The 19244-nt window shown below is 51.1% G+C and overlaps 1 protein-coding gene across 8 annotated transcripts in view; it reads left to right on the top strand.

Annotated features, from left to right (window-relative positions):
- TBC1D1 (TBC1 domain family member 1) overlaps window positions 1-19244 on the top strand; it is a 227330-nt gene that overhangs the window by 186588 nt on the left and 21498 nt on the right. For all 8 annotated transcript variants that reach the window (XM_065907586.1, XM_065907585.1, XM_065907587.1 and 5 more), the window contains one exon: window positions 5445-5603. In XM_065907586.1, the coding sequence (XP_065763658.1) occupies window positions 5445-5603 (159 nt within the window). The remainder of the gene's footprint in view (window positions 1-5444; window positions 5604-19244) is intronic.

Consider the following 19244-nt stretch of genomic DNA (forward strand, 5'->3'; position numbering starts at 1 on the left):
GTCCACCTAAGGGCCTAGTTGCCTACAAGCCGTCTGACGATGTGACGATACGCAGAGTTACATAGTAAACTGACAGCAAGCTGTGTACCTCCCGTCTGGGTGCTCTCCGCGGGTCAGAGTCCACCCAGACTTCAGGCAGGTAGACTCGGGTTTGGATCCCGCTTCTGCCAGTTACTCTGCAGAGTTCTTAGGCAAATGGCTTAACGTCTCTGGCCTCACTGTACACGTGTGTGAGATGTGGGTGACGACAGTGGCCGTTGTGAGGAGCCGCTGCAGGTGTGTGCTCTGCTGAGAGGCCGGGGGGTGTGGGCAGCCTGTGTTCAGTGTGATCCGCTGCCTGGGTGCTGGTCTGGACAGTTGCTGATCCAAGGTGAGTGCAGAACCTGAGACTCAGCATCTAGAAACATCCCCCGTGATTTGACAGTGATCCTAGTGGAAGAAAGTGGTCTTATATATTTTGTCAGTCTTATTTTTTTCCCATTGCTAATTCACTGTCGTTTATCAAAGTGTCAGTCTGTAACGATTGGAACATTTAAAAAGAAAAAACTGGCCCTTCATTGGAACATTTCAAAAGAAAAAACTGGAGGTAGTTTGACTTCGATTTTAGAACTTATTGATTGTTCTTCAGTGATTGTTGGTGTTCAAGTAACACAAAACTATTTATTTTTAAATGTGTGTTAATGTCTACTGGCAAGATGGGAAGTTTCCTGAGTCTAATCTAGTTCTAACGCTCCTGAAGTCTTGTCAGTCTGGGCATGAATAACCAGGTGTTTAGAATAAGGGTGGTAAATCTTATCTTCTGATTGCGTCAGCAGTTTAGTAAACCAAGTTGCACATGCATTATTTACTCTGCGAGTAAATGGAGCAAAGCAGCTTTTCTACGATGGTCTCTCTATTAGGTATTATCTAACCTTTATCTGAGTTTTGACAGCTTAAGTTTTAGTAATAATATATGAGTTACCACTAGTTAAAACTTTCCCCTCTATATGGTTAAGGAGACTTGGACCCAGAGATGTTGAGTCCCAGGACCACAGAGCAGGTGGCATCCCAGGCTGCTGGAGTTCTAGCCGCCACTGATGCCGCCCAAGGTTGAGCTAGGCCTCGGCCGTGCTGCTCTCAGAGGCCAGAGGTGTGGGTGCTGAGGACTCAGGTCCTGTATCGGCCACAGTGGCCTGTGGCAGTTGTCATCTTTCTGGCCTCTGGCTTCCAGAATGAGAGGCGTGGACCCTGCCGAGGACCTCACAGCTTTCTTCAGGTCTTACATTCTTTGTGCAGTGATGGCTGCTGGAGGCTTACCATTGCACCAACTGGCCCCAGATCGCCATTTTGAAAAAAGAATGAGTCCTGTCTTTCCCTTTTCACTGTTGACTAGATGATAGTCTTCAGGTAGCTCTACTTTTGCATAGGTAAATTGCATGGTTCTGTGACAGCAGTCCAGATGTTTGAGCTTCTTAGGAGCCTGGCACCTGGATGCATGGTTTTCGTCATGCATTTACAAGAGGAACCAAATGAAGTACTCTAGGTACTTGGTCAGGAGGATCCCCTGGAGGAGGGCATGGCACCCCACTCCAGTATTCTTGCCTGGAAAATCCCATGGACAGAGGAGCCTGGTGGGCTACAGTCCATGGGGTTGCAAAGAGTCAGACACGACTGAACTCAGCACAGTATCCGGAACCTACATGGCGGAGCTGACGATAGAGGATTGGACAGTTTGTACTGAGGTGAGCTGCCACATCACTTTCTGTGCCAGGAACTTTGTATCACTAATTGTAAAAGGATTATTACTATTCCTTTTACTAATTATAAAAGGAAATTGTTATTTGTCAGTTATTCAGCTGGTTTCAACATGTAAGATCTAATACCTCCAAACAGATGACCACAGTCCATCTCTTAACTCAGAATGATTATAAAAAGAGATCAAATCGGAACTTCACTTTGAATCTTTGAGGTAGAGGCCAAGTCACTTACAAACCCTTGAAATAAAGACATGCCCTGTGCGGGTAACAAGACCTCTCTTCTTGATGATCTAAAGACCCCTAAGCGGCAGAAGTAAAGAGATTTATAAATGTCCCAAGTTAAAGTCGGATCAGGATGTGGGATTTTAGGGTGTCAACTTGGTACGAGGAAGAACTATAGGGAATTTTAAACTCAAAGTTTACTTTGGCTTTAAATGATTTCTCTAAAGGTGGCAAGGTAGAGTTTTATAACCTGGACCATACTTTTCTAGGAGTGGCATTGCAGAGAGGCAGAGAGGCTTCCTGAGCAGCTGGCAGTGTGAGATAGGTGCGATCTCTTCTTACCTTTGCCCCAGCACTGCCATGTATAGAAACCCATGCTAGAAGTCAATCAGTAGAAATATACTGCAGCGGGAAGGGTGTTGACTGTGACATCATTTAATGACCGAAAAACCCAACCACATGGCCACACCCACATCATATTCCTTGAAAATAGCACAGTAGATTTGTGTTAACTGATGCAAAAGGTCTCTGTGGGAAGTTGTTGAGTGAGAGGGGACAGCGTGGCCTCACGTACTGGTCTGTAACTCCGTCCCTGTATGTGACGTGTCTGCAGACACCCGAGTTGTAGGGAGGCATGTATGCGGGTTCCCCAGCATGGCCTTGCTTTTCTGCCTGTGCAAGTATAATAATTAGTAGCCTTCCTCCCCTCCACTGTCAGAAGCTTCCTGCTCTGGGTGGTGAATTGTGTGTTACCTCTAGTAAGGGGTGGTTTTTCACTTTCTTCTTTATATCTCTCTATTTTCAGAAGATTGTCCCCCTCCCCTCCCCCATTTAAATAATGAGCAGCAAAGGCAGTCAAAATTGAAGAGTATTTACGTATGGAGGGAGGGTGGCTTCCTGCCCGCAGGCCCCAGTCCGCTGCCAGGGCTCTCTCTGGGGCAGGAATGAAGGCGAAACTGAGCATGGGGCAGGGTGTTGAAGCTCATTCTTAGCGAAAACATTGGCACCAGTTTGCGTGACCCTTTCTAAGTCATACAACGTGAGCTTCCCCTTAAACGCCGAGTATGTGGCACCGTCAGTGACAGCCAACACTTGTTTCCTCCCCAAGTAAAAGTTTGATAAGATAATGGGAATGATGTAGTAATACAGGGAAATTGGTCCTCTCATAACTTGGGATATTTCCCAGTTTGACAGGAATATTTTGTTGAAAGCCCCACTATGAATCATTTAACATGCTGACTATTTTTCAGCCTACATCTACTTCTAATATGGCCTGAAATACGAGGTTTATTTGTGTCTGTACTCACCTCTCCCCTTGAGAAACATCTGAGCAGGAATAGTAGGGAGAAAAGAAACAGAATGATACAAAAAGTCAGATAACAGAATACATTAGTTTTCTGTTGCTGCCATAACAAGTGATAACAAAATTGGTGGCTAAAGCAACAGAAGGTCTTCTCTCAGGGTTGGAACGCAGATGTCTGGAGTCAGGGTGCGGGCAGGCTGCACTCGGCCTCTTCGGGCCCCTGGTGACCGTCAGCATCGCTTGTCTGTGGCGACAACACTTTGTCTCCGTGGACATGGTACTTCCTCTTCTTGTCTTCTAAAGATACTGTCATTGGATATAGGGACCACCTAGATAATGATCACCCAGGATGATCTCATTTCAAGGTCTCTGCCTAACTTAATTATGTCTGCAAAGACCCTCTTCCCGAATAAGGTAACACTCATAGCTTCTGGTGATCAGGATGTGGACATACCTTTTTGGAGGTCACCATTCAACCTACTTCACAGGGTCATCCAGTAAACTCTTGAGATAAACATTCACAGGGTAGGATGTGGTCACAGTAAGTGTGGTCATGTTTTTCTCCCACTGTGTAAAACCAAATCACTGACTATACTATAAGTGTTTCCAGGAGCCGGCTGAGCAGCGCTTTCTAAAGAGTTCCTGTGGGTCTGTCATAAGTGAAATTGACTCTTTGGTTCCAATCCACAAATGATGATTTTATTATTAATTGCCAGTTAGGAACGTAAGAAATTCTCCCCCATTATCCTTGTGAGTAGCAGCCTGTCCTGCAGTGAGAACAAGAGGACGCGGTAGTCACTGTTCCTGGGCTGCCACCACCCCCCGGGGCGGCTCTGCTCTGCAGCGGGCCTCCGCTCCCTCCTCCCCGCCACGTGGAATATCATCGCGTTCCCCACAGCAGGCTGTGGGGATGACGTGAAGGGTGTGGAGCAGTGACAGCGCCTGGTCACCTCCTGGGGAGGGTTAGCTGCTGCTCTTTCCTGGAGTAGCACCTGCTCTGAGAGACGGCTGGGGGGACTGGCCAGTAGCCTTCCTGGGTAGGTGCCCGAGGGGCAGGGAGGGGCACGCGGTCCTCACATGCTTTTTCTGGACGGAAAGATTAATCCCTGAGTCAGAGGCTCCCTTTCTCTGAAGGGTGCTCCTCTCAGAAACGAGAAGGGTTCGGTGTCTTATCCTGCTGTTTGCTTGGTCTTCCCATTTCCACATCTGGGCCTTGAAACAGTGGAGTCATGAACACAAGAATTTGATTCAAAACAGTCACTTTTTCTAATGAGCCCTCACTGACTTTAAGAGAACTTCTCTTACATGACCTTTTAACAGCACGCTGAGCATTCAGCTCAGTCACATCTAAAACATTAGGAAGAGGCTCCTATGTGATCTTTCTTGTTTCCAGGTCCACACTGAATGCCCACCAGAGCAAGTTCATGCAGACTATGCCCTGTCTAGCATCTGACCGCTTCCTCCAGCCCACCCTTGCAGAAGGATGTCCAGAATCTCAGCTTTGATTCAGCTACTCCTTCCCCCGCTTCAAAACATTGGGTCATTCCTTTCAGCTGCCGCATGAAGTGCAGCTTTCTTGCCCTCAGTTTGACCTCTCGTGAAGCCCTGTCTGGCCTGACTGCCACCTATCTGCTCCTCCCACACATGCACTGTGTCCTCGGAGGTCCAGACAAACACTAGCAGTTCCCTTCCTCTGACTGGACTTCTCCCCTCTTCGCTCTTGAGTCTTGGCACCAGTGAAGGAATCCAGGAAACCTTCATCTCCTTCATCCAAACTCACCTGTTTGCTTCTGTCCCTTCTCTGAGATCACATTTTGCAGTGTCATTTCACATGCTCGCAGTTACTTCCTGAGGACATTGTTAATTTGTGCTAGTTAGGGATTTTCATGTCGTTTTTCATCAGTTTATTGCAGAGTCTGGCACAGCCCAAACAGAGTCTAAACATAGTACACATATGCTTGAAAGGTAGGCGGGTGTCGGAGACGTAAGGGAACAACGGCAGGGGGTGTGGAGGAAGGAAGGGACCCGATAGGACAGAATTTTGGTTGCTTTATTTCCATTTCTCTGCCGTTAACTCATAATGGAACAAGGAGCCGAGTCAGTAGAATGATTCACAGCTCGTTTCATCGCTCAGTCGTATTCTGTACATGACGTCTGTCTTTTTCCCATCCCTCCTCCTGAAGGTGTGCCGCGACACCACCGGGGTGAGATCTGGAAATTCTTGGCGGAGCAGTACCACCTGAAGCACCCGTTTCCCTGCAAACAGCAGCCCAAGGACACGCCCTACAAAGAGCTCTTAAAGCAGCTCACCTCCCAGCAGCACGCCATCCTCATCGACCTCGGTAAGCCTGCAGTCAGCTTGACGTAGAGACGGAAGCCGCGCTCGCTCGGAAAATCTGAGGAGACCGTCCGAGTTATTGAGTGGTCTGCCTTTAGATTTAGCGATCACGATTTACTGCTAAGATCTTCAAGTGAAAAAGCCCTGATGTCGTCACACGTGTCCTCTCTGGTGTAGAAGCCTCCCTCTGTGACTGGTGGCTTGTTCGCTCTGCGGCGGGGCAGGCGGCCACCCTGCAGGCCCTGATTTCCCCCAGACTTCAGTTCAGTGACTCAGAGGCTGATAGGAGGGCTTACAGTCAACCGGACGCTCAGCCTGGGAATGCAAGTGTCAGAGCCGAGGCTGGTTTAGTTACAGGAGCTACCCTAGTCTCTGTGGTTTACAAACAGGATTTATTAGAAAAATTTAGAAAAAAAAAATCTAGAAAGCAATTTGTGAGAGCCCCACTTCACAGGGTCATCCAGTTAACTCTGAGATAAACATTCAGAGGGTAGGATGTGGTCACAATAAGTGTGATGGTGTATTTACCAAATCAATGACTATAGTATAAGTATTTCCAGGAGACGGCTGAGCAGTGCATCCTTCCTGCCTCTGCTTCCCCCTGGGGCCTCTGTCCCCGCAGGCAGCAGGGCTCCTGGGGAACTCCTTGGGCTCCAGGCCCAGCTGCTTCTAGAGCACGTGGTCCTGCTTCTGAAACATTTACTCTGCGTGCTGTCACCCCGGGGCTCCCCAGGCCGGGTCAGGGGCCCCATCGAGGCCCGACTCACTGAGGTTCCTCAGAACAGCAGCCAGGGGGAGGCAGGACATTTCCCTCCACTTGACATGAACCGAGCTGGGCAGTACCGAGGTTTCTCTATCCAACCTCACTGCAGTTCATCAGGGTCGGCTTCATAAACGTTCCCCTTGAGGCCCAAGTCTGAATGTCATCTCTGCGGCTCTGTCCCCGAGGTAGCCTCTTCTCCCACCTTCAGGCTGGGTCAGGTGCCTCTGCCTTCATCCTGTCTTCTACACTCTGCTCAGCAGACTCACCACCTTCAGTGTTATTACAGTTACCATTATCATTAAAGTCAATACTTAACTTTCCCGTGGACCGGATGTTGGGTGGAGTTACTTAAGCTGCTTCCTTCGGATCTCACAGTGCGATCGGGGCCACGTCCTTCCTCCTGTCCTTGCTTGGAGTTGGGGACACTGAAACGCGGGGAGGTGAGGTGACCTGCCCCACGAGGCGGAGCTGGTGCGCGCGGAGCACGGGGGCCGCAGGCTCCTAGCCCCGCTCTGCGCTCAGCCAGGTGGCAGGGCCTTCTCACTGCCTTTCTCCCCAGCAGGCTGCAGGCCTCCCGCGGTGGGCTGAACTGGGAGGACCCAGTCCTCGGACAGAGCCTGTCACATAGTAGATGCTCAGTTAAGTCTCTTGATGTTGACTGTGAGGCATGGTGCTGGCCCCCCAGTCTCCCGTGAGCCTCACCGCAGCCTTGGGAAATTGGCCCTGAGTCCTCTCTAAGAAATGAGGACAGTCTCCAAGGCGCAGAGAGGTCAAGTGTTGAGCACGGCCACCCAGCTGCCTGCTAGGACCTAAATCCGCTCTGGCTCTGTGCTGCAGGGGCCCTGCATCCCTCAGGCCCTCTGCCCAGGAGCCCACACGCTCCTAGAGACCCACGCTAGCTGGGCGGAGGGTGATGCTGACAGCCCGTGATTGTAACTTGGGGAGAGTGAGCATGCAAGCCCTGGGGCAGGAGCCCATCTGGCCCGCTGACCCCAAGGAAGCAGTTCTGTCAGTTGGCAGTAACTGTGTTTGCTAACGTGATGAGTAACAGAAAACATGACATCACATTCCTATCACGTGAAATGAAGAAAAAGATAAATTTGGGGTAGGAGGTTGGAAGGGAGGAGGGAGTACAGACAGAGTCTCTGAGTCTCCACCCCCGCCCCCGACTCGGGAAGGGAGGAGGAGCTGCCTGATTCTAGGATGTTCTTTTCCCTTAGTTCCTTTCAGAGAATACCCTTCTTGTTCTGTGGACGAGGGGAGAAAAGGCTGGATCAGCATGAGGGCCGGGCTTTCCCCCCGGGAGTGTGTTTGCACAGCCCCCTTGACACCTCCCTTCCCGGCCCGTGGCTGCCTTTCCTCTAGTTGGCAGGGGGCCTGCACAAGCCAGCCAGAATCGGTCTTTGCTCACTCCGGGGCAGGGCCAGGCTGCACTCTCACGTTCTCTCTTCTCCCTCCCTGCCCATCTCCCACCCTCACGCTTTGCACCCCGGCAGACTAGCTGCACCCCGCCCCCCACCCCCTCCTGATGACAGTGTGGCCTCCTCTCTCTACCCCACTTCTTTCCCATCACAGCCCCACCCCGAGTTTGGATGCCGCTCAGTACACCCTCAAGGCCCCAGAGAAGCTGTTTCCAACAGTGCATTTCCCTGGTAACGGTAGTATCTGTGCATCTCTCCAGGCTTCCTCCAGGGCCAGCCTCCGCTTTTCCCTTAGACCAGGAGAAGCAAAGTGTTGCCCCAGACCCAGGGGAGGCCCAGCTGCCCCGCTGCCCGGCCGGCTCTGGCTCTGCTGGGTTCAGGGAGGCGGCGCCTGGAGGTTCCTCCAGACTGCCCGTTGCTCCCCCTCACTTCTCACAGGGTGGTATTTGCCAAGTCAGTTGTTTTGTCTGCACTTTTTATTTTGTCTACACTGTGGCTCATTCAAGGCCCAAGAAAGGTGTGTGGAGCAGCAGAGCAAAAAACAAATCATGTTTCAGTTTTTCTTAAAAAGTAACATGCATATCCTGGCCAAGAGAACAGAATGCTTGTTGGTTGGAAGTATTTTGGGTTTGCAAGGATTTTTGTTTTCTTATCTTTTTGCTTTATTTTCTGAAATTAGCTGTTACTCTAATCAGGCTTTTCAACATTTTTTTTCCTCTAAAGAGTGAGAATAATAGACTTTGTATTGAATGGTGACAGAAATTGAGATGGTTGGGTGGCATCATCAACTCAATGGACTTGAGTTTGAGCAAACTCTAGGAGATAGTGAAGGACAGGGAAGCCTGGTGTGCTGCAGGCCATGGGGCTGTTGTAGAATCCGGAGTTGCAAAACACTCCTCTTGAGGACACTCACAGTAGTGGAGTACAGTTTACTATACCAGCGGGTCCAAGGGGAATCGGTTCCCAACAAGGACCCGATGATTTCAGAGGACTTGGTTTTATACCCCCTGCTGCTTGACTGGTTCAGTTCAATTGCTCAGTCGTGTCCTACTCTGCAACCCCATGGACTGCAGCATGCCAGGCTTCCCTGTCCATCACCAGCTCCGGGAGCTTGCTCAAACTCACGTCCATTGTGTCGGTGATGCCATCCAACCGTCTCGTTGACCCCTTCTCCTCATGCCGTCAATCTTTCCCAGCATCAGGGTCTTTTCCAATGAGTCAGTTCTTTGCATCAGGTGGCCAGAAGCTTTAGCTTCTAGAGCTTCAGCTTTAGCATCAGTCCTTCCAATGAATATTCAGGACTGATTTCCTTTAAGATTGACTGGTTGGATGTCCGTGCAGTCCAAGGGACTCTCAAGAATCTTCTCCAACACCACAGTTCAAAAGTATCACTTCTTTGGCACTCAGCTCTCTTTTTAGTCCAACTCTCACATCCATACATGACTACTGGAAAAACCATAGCCTTGACTAGATGGACCTTTGTTGGCAAAGTAACGTCTCAGCTTTTTAATATGCTATCTAGGTGGGTCATAGCTTTTCTTCCAAGGAGCAAGGGTCTTTCATTTCATGTCTGCAGTCACCATCTACAGTGATTCTGGAGCCCCCCAAAAAAGTCTCTCACTGTTTCCATTGTTTCCCCGTCTGTTTGCCATGAAGTGAAGGGACCGGATCTTCGTTTTTGAGTGTTGACTGTTGAGCCACAGCATGACTGTTACACGCTAGTGATGAGTTTTACAACACGCAGGTGCAGGTGTTGTCATTAGTCTGAGACAGCCTGACCTTCACCTCCCATTTCCCTTTGCCATCCGTGAGGAGGGGTCTAATCCCTCTTGGCCCTCTTCCCAGTGGCCCCACCATGTCCCCCTCTTGATGCTCATCTTATCTTTAAGGATGGGCGTCGGTCATGGGTCGTTATTGTGCACAGGGACAGGGTAACGCTGGCAAAGCTGTCAGTCTAGAGGTCACACACTGAGTTACCCGTTGGAGAATTCAAGGCCTAAAATTAATAGAGTGATTAACAGAATAGTCACAAAAAGAATTTCCCACCAGTTCACCTTTGATCCAAGAAAATACTGATGACCAAAAAGGAGGATCACCATTAGACATAGCTCTTACCTCAGATGTCACCTCGGGGCCTTGATTAATTTGGTTAGAGTCCAGACTACACCCAGAAAGAATCGACAGGTTGTGAGTTACCAAAGGAAGAAACGTTTCTCATTGTTGTCTCAAGAACGACCAGAGGGGGCTAAAGTCCCCTGTGTGCAAGGGAGACACCCACCAAGGAAGTCCGTCCATCACCAACAAAGGTGTGGCCCCACGAAGCCAACAGTGAAAAGTATCATAGAAGTTTCCATGTGAGTGGGCCCAGGACAGGAACACATGATCCTGAGTTTGTGGTCCTGGTAGGTCGTCATGCCGAACATGAGAGCGTCTGCTGCTTCCAAGGCTTTACCCATGCTGAATCTCTTGGTGAGTATGGGTGTACATTAGTGCCAAGAGAAAATGGAATTCTCTCCTGCACATAGGGGGCGATGTCATGGATCACCTTCCCTAACTGTTCCAGGTACCGAGACATCTCCATCCTTGCTTTTTGTAATAAATTTCCCTTTACTTCCCAAATAACTGGGGGAGGCCTCCCAAATATTATCTCCTAGGGGGATACCCATGTGACCCGGGGGTCATTCTGACCCTCATTAACACCAATGGCAGCACGTCCATCCAGGGGGCGCCAGTTTCTTGCATCCATTTTGCCAAAGTCACCTTGCTGGTCCGGTTCATCCTCTGAACCATTCCTGAACTTTGCGGCCTCTATGCCGTGTGGAGTTTCTTTGCAAACCAGTTGGAGCACCTCAGCCACAAATGCTGGTCCATTATGTGATCCTGTGCTCAGAGGGAACCCAAACCTCGGAATGATGTCTCTCAGCAAACATCGGGCCACTTCCTTTGCTTTCTCAGTCTTGGTGGGGTAAGCTTCCACCCATCTCGTAAAAGTACATACCGTTACCAGCAAATATTTGTATCCTCGGCATGGGTTTACCTCAGTGAAGTCTACTTCTAGATGTTCAAATGGAGGGGTCCCCTTTAATTGTATTCCAGGAGGCATGGTCTCCTTGGGAGCCGGGTTATTTTTGGCATAGGTTATGCCTCGGAGGCTTTCATCTGCACACAAGGCTGTTAGACGTGGTATGACAAGATAGCGGTCTAAAATCTCGCAAGTCATTTTTCCAAGATGGATGGATTGATGGAAATCGTACACAATTGAAATGCCAGCCTAGAGGGGTGGAAACGTCTCCCGTCTGAGGGTTTCCACCCTCCGTCCTCCCAAGCGTTCCTTGCTCAGTTTGTGCGCAGGTGGTTTCTTCCTGGCCGTAGACCCGGGCCGCTGGGGCGGTTAGCAGGCTGGACATCACAGGTGTCGCCGTAAGCTTGGTTGCTGTATTGTCCCGGGCGGCTGCGTGCTTTGCCGTTCGATCGGCCAGACAGTTCCCTTCTGCCTGAGGTGTGTCCACCCTTTGGTGGCCCCTATGGTATATTACCGCCCCTGCAGCGGATTCCCACACTGCTTCCAAGAGAAGCAGAATTTCCTCTTTATTTTCCTCTCCTTGCTAGTTGCAGTTAATAGCCCCCTTTCATTCTATGTGGCTCTGTGTACATGTAAGGTAGTGAAGGCATACCATGAGTCAGTATGTGTATTTACCTTCTTTCTTTTAGCCGATTTTAGGGCTCGTGTAAGCTCTGCTCGTTGAGCCGACCAGTGTGTGGGGAGTCACCCTGCCTTGACTACTGTATCCTTCGTGGTTACCGCATGTTCAGTTTTCCTGTGTCCCTGTCCCAGGTAGCCGGTCCCATCTGTGCCGTCAGTCTCAGCTGGTTGACATCTCTGAGGTCTGGTCGGCTCGAGAAGACTTCGTCTAGCTTCTCCTCAGTCATGTTTGGGGGGCCTTGGCTCACCGGCAGATAAGTCGCTGGTGGTTGCACCTTTATTTGGGGACTTTCACAATGAGGTTCTTGATTAGCTATTTGTGAAAAGCCAGGTATCCAGATCTGGCAAAACCTTACGGCTCCCAAAATTTCTCTCACTTGCATTTTGATAGTAGGCTGGCTTGTCTGATTGATCGCCTGTTTACGTTCTAAGCCCAAGGCGCGCCTCCTTTCCTTTATAACAAATCCCAGGTACCTTACCTCAGTCTGGCAGATCTGGGCCTTTTTCCGTGATACTTGATATCCAGCTTGGTCCAGCAGGCCCACGGGAGTCTTAGTTCCTTCCCAGCATTGAGAACGAGTCTCTGCCATCAGCAGTAGGTCATCCACATACTGTAGGATCTGACACTTAGTAGCATCCGATGGGAAGGAGAGGAGGTCTGTTGCCAGGGCTTCCCCAAATGTCTTAGGGGAATTTTAAATCCTTGTGGCAGCCGAGTCCAAGTCAGCTGGGTCTTCTGACCCGTCCCAGGGTCTTCCCATTAGAAAGCAAAAAATTCTTTGGCTGACCGGAGCCACTCTTATACAAAAGCAAGCATGCAAACAGGTAAAATGCTGGGCGTTAGGAGGCATTAGGCTCAGCAGAGTGTAGGCGTTAGGGACATTTGGGTGTAAGATCACCGTCGCCTCACTTACTAACCTCAAGTCCTGGACTGGCTGGTAATCTTCTCCCCATCTGTCTTCACTGGGAGGACGGGGGTGTTCCGTGGTGATCGGCATTCCCCCAGTATTCCTGCTGCCTTCAGCCTGTCAGTGAGGAGCTTGATTCCCTCCCTGGCAGCCAGCGGTATAGAATATTGTTTTCTCCTTGTGGGCTGGGCCCTCACCTTTAACCCTTATTGCCGGATGGTGGTTTATCATTGGTCCGGGGGGGTTACTTTCCGCCCAGACTTCAGGAAACAGCCCTGTTAGGGGTTCCGGGGCTCCCCCGGCCGATGACTGATGCAGTGTCCGTTCACCTTCCCCTGGCAGCAGCGGGCCGCTTACTGAGATCTGGGAGGCCCAGCAGAGCTGTCAGGAGTGCTGTCTTTCGACAGGACCTTCTGTCACTCTCCTTTTGTTTCTTCTCGGCCTCTTTTATAGTTTCCTGATCCCGAGTGACAAAACCTTGTCAGTGATTTCTATCATTTGGGTGCTGGTAAGATCCAAGAACCCCTCCGTCTTTGGGAGTTTCCTTCTAATACCTGGGTACGACTGGGTCACAAGGGTGGCATTTATGGGCCCTCGGTTTTCAGGGGTCTCTGGGTCAAAGGGGGTGTATTGTCGAATGGCCTCACACAGCCTCTCATAAAACCCTGCGGGAGTCTCATCTGCCTTTTGGATCACAGTGTCAGTCTTGGCCATGTTAGTAGGCTTGCGAGCCCCCTTCTTGAGGCCTTGTATGATGGTGTCTAATACCGTTCCACGGATTGCTTACCTTGGTCAGTGCTGAAGTCCCGGTCTGATCTTGTGTCGGGAGCGGCTTCTCGGGCCCAGCTTGCAGGGTCCAGTTGCCCTCTGGTGCGTTTTCTCGGAGTCACTTACGTGCCTCTGTGATGGTCTGGTGTCTCTCTTCCATACTGAAGAGGGTGAGGAGAAGCTGGGCTGTGTCATCCTACACTGGTTGGTGGGGCCTGAAAATAGTCTCCATTAGATGACTCATGCCCTGCGGCTTCTCGGAATAGGGAGGGGTGTGCCTTTGCCAGTTCAAGAGACCCGTGGTAGAGAACGGCTGATGGTACAGAGCAGTGGGGCCGGGCGGGTGTGTCCGTCTGGCCCCCCTGCGGTGCCACCTGGACCTGCCTTGGAGGCACTTGCAGCACCTCTCTCTCTCAAGGTTCCTCTGTAGACCTCAGCCGCCTCCGAACTTGGCTCTCCCTCTGTCCCTCTTCTGAACTGGGGAGGGGTGGGTATAGTGTTGGCACAGTAGGAGGGAGAGAAACCTCTCCACCGGGGGAGGCAGAGGAGGAAAGTCTGCCTCCTCTCTTGTCCCTTCCTCTTGTTCTGGGGGTCCCCTTCGTGTTCCCCAGTGTGGAGGGGGAGGTAGGAGTTCCTCCTCTTCCAGATCATAGTGTATTTCCTTTAACTTTTCTTGCTTGGGTTCTGCCTGCACCAGAAAAATCTTGCTTTCTCCTCTTCCTGGGCCCAAGGGGGTGGTTTTTGTGCAGTTCGTAGCCATGAGTCAGGACACAGGAACTGACCGGGTGGCTTGGCCGTTCAGTGGCCACAGAGTACACAGCCTGAACGTTGTCCAGTACTAGGGCTCCCTCTCAGGGCTGTCCTACCCCAAAGGATGGCCAGTCTATCTCACAGACGGTTCTAAGCTTGTCTGGGGTTAGCTTTACACCACAGTCTCCTCCAAAGCCCTTTGTGAAGTTTTTAGTCCCGCATTCAAGAACGGTTGGCTTGGATTCTCCGCTCCCCATCCTGCTTTTCACTTTCCTTCCATCACTTACAGGAAGTCCAGCTTCTGTTTTATCGCTCCTTTGGGGTCTTGTACCCCAGCCACCGCCGATGTCTCCACTCAAAGGAGCGTGACATAGCCACTTCACCTCGGCTATGACCGGGGTGAAAAGGGCCTTACCTACTAAGCCTTGCAATGGTAGTACCTCTCGTGCTTCTCTGTCAGCAGCCAACCAAATCCAGTCAATTAAGGCTTCTATGTACCCCTCCTCGCACAAGTCTGATCCTGGCAAAATCCAAATGTGTCTTATCACGGGTTGGTGCAGACAAATGTACATCCAGAGCCACAGCTCCCAGTCTGGTCCTGAACAATGTTCGGGAGGTCCCCGAATCCCTAAGAACAGGAGGGTGTTGCGGCAAAGGGGACAGTCCCTTGGAAACCAGAAGATAAAAATCTGTGTTGACAAACAGCACAGATTCAGTTAACGGAGTCTTACTAATTTCAGTAAATTCCCCACTGAGCCCAGGACACAGCCACCTGAGCCGCACGCAGCCCCAAGGGCTTGATCAGGTCCCTCCTTCCACTGTTACAGAGGGACCCGCCCGCACGCTTCCCTCCTGCCGTCCGCAGTCGTGTGAAGTCTGCCTAGAAAGACAAGTCGCTAAAACTAGAGCCGATCCGAGGGAGGAGACACCTTCCCCTTCCCGAGGCTCTCGTCCCGGCGAGTCGCAGGCGGAGGCTCAATGGGCCTGGCTCTCCAAGGGCTTCCCGGCCAGTACACCAGAAATGTCGTAGAATCCAGAGTCGCAAAACACTCCTCAGAAGACACTCGGGACAGTGGAGGACAGTTTATTACACCAGTGGGTCCAAGGGGAATGCGTTCCCAACAAGGACCCCTCCGGTGATTCCGGAGGGCTCGGTTTTATACACCCCTGCTCCGCATGACTGGTTACACGTTAGTAATGTTTTACACCATGCAGGCGCGGAAGAATTAGCAATTACAACATGCAGGGTCAGGCGCTATCGTTAATCTAACTGAGACAACCTGACCTTTACCTCCAATCTTTGTTTCCCGTCTGTGAGGAGTGGGTTCAATCCCTATTGCCCTCCTCCCGGTGGCCCCAACAGGGCCACAAAGAGATGGACACGGCTGAGCAACTGAACAGCAATTGAATGGTTGGGCAGTGTTTGCAGCTCGTGAACCGTATTCTCTAGCTTTGTTGAACTTCAGCTCTACACAACCCTGTATGAAGGAGGACACAGTGTCCACTTCGGGGGTGATGTGCTTGGCCCAAGTTACAGGCTGCCACGTACCGGCAGAAAGCTCTAGAACCTTGTCCTTCTCAGTCTCTGTACCGTGTCCCCTCCAGGACGCGTGTGGCTTCTGTCTGTCTCGGCTCTGCCCACTGTAGACCCGCAGAGCCCTCCGCTCCTCCGGTCAGGGGGAGGCACGGTGTTCGAGTCGGCCCGCCCTCTAGGCCTGGCTCCAGCTGCGTGCGTTTGTGCTGCCTTCGGGTAATCGTAACCTTCCTCTCCCCTCCATCCTGGACGGACAGCCTCTACTGCCAGCATCCTGCCCTCTGGCTGTGCCTCCCGTCTAGTCGTGGCCACACGCGGCCGTGGGGGACACGGAGCAGCAAGCTGGAGACCCTCCTCAGGCTCCACGTCACCCTCCGCCCTGTCAGCTGCTGCTCTCCCAGGCATCCCGCTGTCAGTGCTTCCCCAGGGAGGCAGTCCAGCCTCCCCCATGACCGACGGCTTGGCCAGAGCAACGCTGGACCAGGTCCAGAAATGGAGGGACTCCACTGAATCATTGAGCACTGCTCCAGGTTGGAGCAGTTTCCTGATTAGAGACCGCTCCTGATGCCCCACATCGGTCACTTGTTTTAATCTCTGTTTTAGAGTATGTCAGTAAAGTGGTGGCTTGCTTTACATACCCTGCAGAGGTCTGATGAGTCTGTCCGTGACCACAGATAGCATTTTTTGATGGACTTGCAGAGGCTGTCTTAACAGTGCTCCCTAAGCGGGTTTGGGCATGTCCAAGCCTCAGTGAGAGGCAAAGCACATATTCAAAGATCTGTTTGAGTCAAGAAGCCAGCGTGGCAGCTGTCATTGATTTTGTGCTTCCACTTAACACATTTAAGATATAAAACCTGCCTGGTATCTAGAAGAAAAGGAGCTATAATCCAGGTGTTACACGAGAGAATTTTCTCCTTGTTTTCTTAGAACCTGAAAGGTTGTTGCTGAATCACGCAAAGACGCCGGGATTCTTGGCCTCCGGAGGAGAAGAATTCAATCTGGGGCCAGAGACGAGGCTTGATGCTCAGAGCTTTTGTGTAATAAAGTTTTATTAAAGTATAAAGGAGATAGAGAAAGCTTCTGACATAGACATCAGAAGGGGGTAGAAAGAGTACCCCCTTGCTAGTGTTAGCAATAGAGTTACATACTCTCCAAGGAATCCAAAGGATGTCTGGAGATTGTAAAGGCCTCGCCAGACCTACTCCCATACTTTACATTTCAGGATAACAGAATTAGCCAGAAGGTTTAATCCAGAGACTGTCCTCAGGCAGGATGCGTTTTTTTATATAATGCTAAGGAGTGTAGAGGGGAAAAAAGTTTGTCCTTTCTTTCTCCTTGGGAATTCCAGACCCCTCTCTCCTGGGGGACCCCTAGACTTGTTATCAACCTGCCTAGGAAATGACTCAAACCCTTAGGAGACAGACCTCTGAGATGAAGGATCAGCTGAGAGTATTGAAGATGCTCTACCGTAGAAGGACAGGGAAGGGCTTCCCTCCTCTCCCCGCCGGGCCTTGCTGCCAGGAGCTGAGGAGTGCACGGGGCTGTTCATGACCCGCAGAGGGATGCTGGTGTGAGCACGGCTTTCTGTTTCATCTTTGGGTTTAAGTCCCGTGCAAAAAACTAAAAAACGTTCATGGCAAAGGACGGGAAAGCACCTAGGATTTGTCCTGGGGCAACCTTTTTACATAACACACCTTCCTGTCTACTTGGGGACTTTGCCTTAGGCAGGTCAGTTGAACGATCACAACTCAAATCTTAATAAATTCTTGCAACAAGAGCTATACACATACACACAAAGCTACATGGCGTTATTCCAAATGGTCTGCCATAGCCTCTGATAGCCAAAGTATATTGTGATTTTATATTTGTTTGGTCATTCTAAATATCCTGTTTAACCTCAAAACGATGTAGCTAAATGTAGATGATAAAGGAATAGGGTGGGGAGACTTCACTTGCTCGCTCAGTGGTCTAACATCTCCCTACACCCTTCCAGCCTGTCAGGGGTGTGCCAGCAGCAACCAGCTCCCCCGGGCCCCTCAAAAGAAGCCCTGAAGTCAGCATTTATAGATTTTCTCGGTGTAAACGTTCACTTTGGCTAATCTGAGCTACCAGTTTGCTGTCGTTGATCAGAGACACACACAGGCCTGCGGGAGCCAGTTCCAGCTCGGTCAGACACTGGACTCAGACAACTGTTTCCAAAAGCAGTCTGTGTACAGGCGAGCTCTGCCTTCTTAATCCCCCGCCCACCCATGCTGTTCAGTGGGGAGCCACAGATGCTTCTCAGGCACACATGGGGCATCCCCTCAGTCCAGGAGCCTGTGTTCTAGTGGGGAAGCAGACGCTGGACAACTGATGACTGAGTTTTTTGTTTTTTTGGTTTTTTTATTAAAATTGTGAGGCATCATTTGAAGGGCATTTTCCCTCCAGTCATAGCTCACGTTCTCCTCCGAGTTAAATGCAGCGCCTTGAGAAGATCTCGGCATCACTGTTCTCAGCCAGGAGGGGGCCTTGGTGCTCACGTGGTTGTCAGGTTACTCTTCCTTCTGTACGTGAGGAATCCGAGCTCCGCAGTAAGATTGCTAGTTGGCCGGTACCCCTCCCTAGAGAGGCAGAGATCTCTAGGCTCTTTGTGAGAAAAATCAAAGGAAAGAAACTGGTCAGCTCTCGCACCCCAGGGCAGCCTGAGCAGCCTCGTGGGGGTCCTGTGTGTGAGCAAGCGGGGCGTGGAGGGCTGAGCGTGTTCCGTGTGTGCACCGCCCGGGACTCACCTGCTGTAGATCAGCTGCACACGCACGGTCTTCAGAAGATGAGTTTTTTCCTTCCCAGTGTTAGCAGAGGACCTTCTCTGTTAGGCTGAAGGCTGCAGTCCTCAGCGCTGGATTCCATAGCTGTGATCATCCACAAACGTGTACCCTGGTCCGTTTTTCCGCCCATGAGGCCTGCCCCTTCCCTTTGTCTAGAGTGTGGCCAGGGGTGTGAGCCATGGTATTTATCTAGAGCAGTTGTTCCCAAGCTCTCGATCTCAGGATTCCTTCACTCTTAAACACGACTGAGAAGCCCAAAGGGCCTTTTTGACATGGATAATTTCTATCAATATTTACCGTGTTAAGTAAATACAGGAAGGCATTGTCTCCCCGAATACAAGTTAGTGTAAACACGGGCTGCGTTCATGTCGGCTGGACAGTCATCCCCCCCTCAGTCAGAAACTGGAGGCCTGACTCTCCCTGGGCCTGGGAGGGGCTCGGGGCCTGTCTTGCTGTCTCAGGAAATGACAGTTGAGAATCCCAAGGAACACACAGGAGCCCCATTCAGGCTGGTGCGGACAGCTTTCCTTCATCAGGAGCATCAGGGCTGGTCCCTGAGACCCTGCGACAGGGAAGATTTGGCTGCTTGGGCTAATAACTAAAGATCGGGAGGTGTGGGGGGCCCTTCTCTAATATGAGAAGGCGACTGATGAGCAAAAATGATATAACACTGACGGATCAAATTTAAAAGTAATTAAACCTTTGCCGGCGTTCCTCGTGTCACACAACTCCTCTGTGTTCCACCACCCTTTCCTGTTGGAGGCCCAGAGAGAGCTGGGGACGGGTGCGGGCAGGGCAGGGCAGAGATGCACTGTGCTCCCACCCCATGGAACCTGGGTGGGAAGAGCTGGTCCCAGGTTAACCCTGCAGCCGAACGTGAGGCCGGGAGTAGGCGAGGATGTGAGCGCGTGGAGCCCAATGCGGGCCTGCCGATGGCTTTCCAGCAGCGGGGTAATGTGTGCAGGGGTGTTTGGGGAAGGTTTGCTGCGGGGAG

This window comes from Muntiacus reevesi, chromosome 16 (assembly GCF_963930625.1).
Source record: "Muntiacus reevesi chromosome 16, mMunRee1.1, whole genome shotgun sequence".
Classification (NCBI taxonomy): Eukaryota; Metazoa; Chordata; class Mammalia; order Artiodactyla; family Cervidae; genus Muntiacus; species Muntiacus reevesi.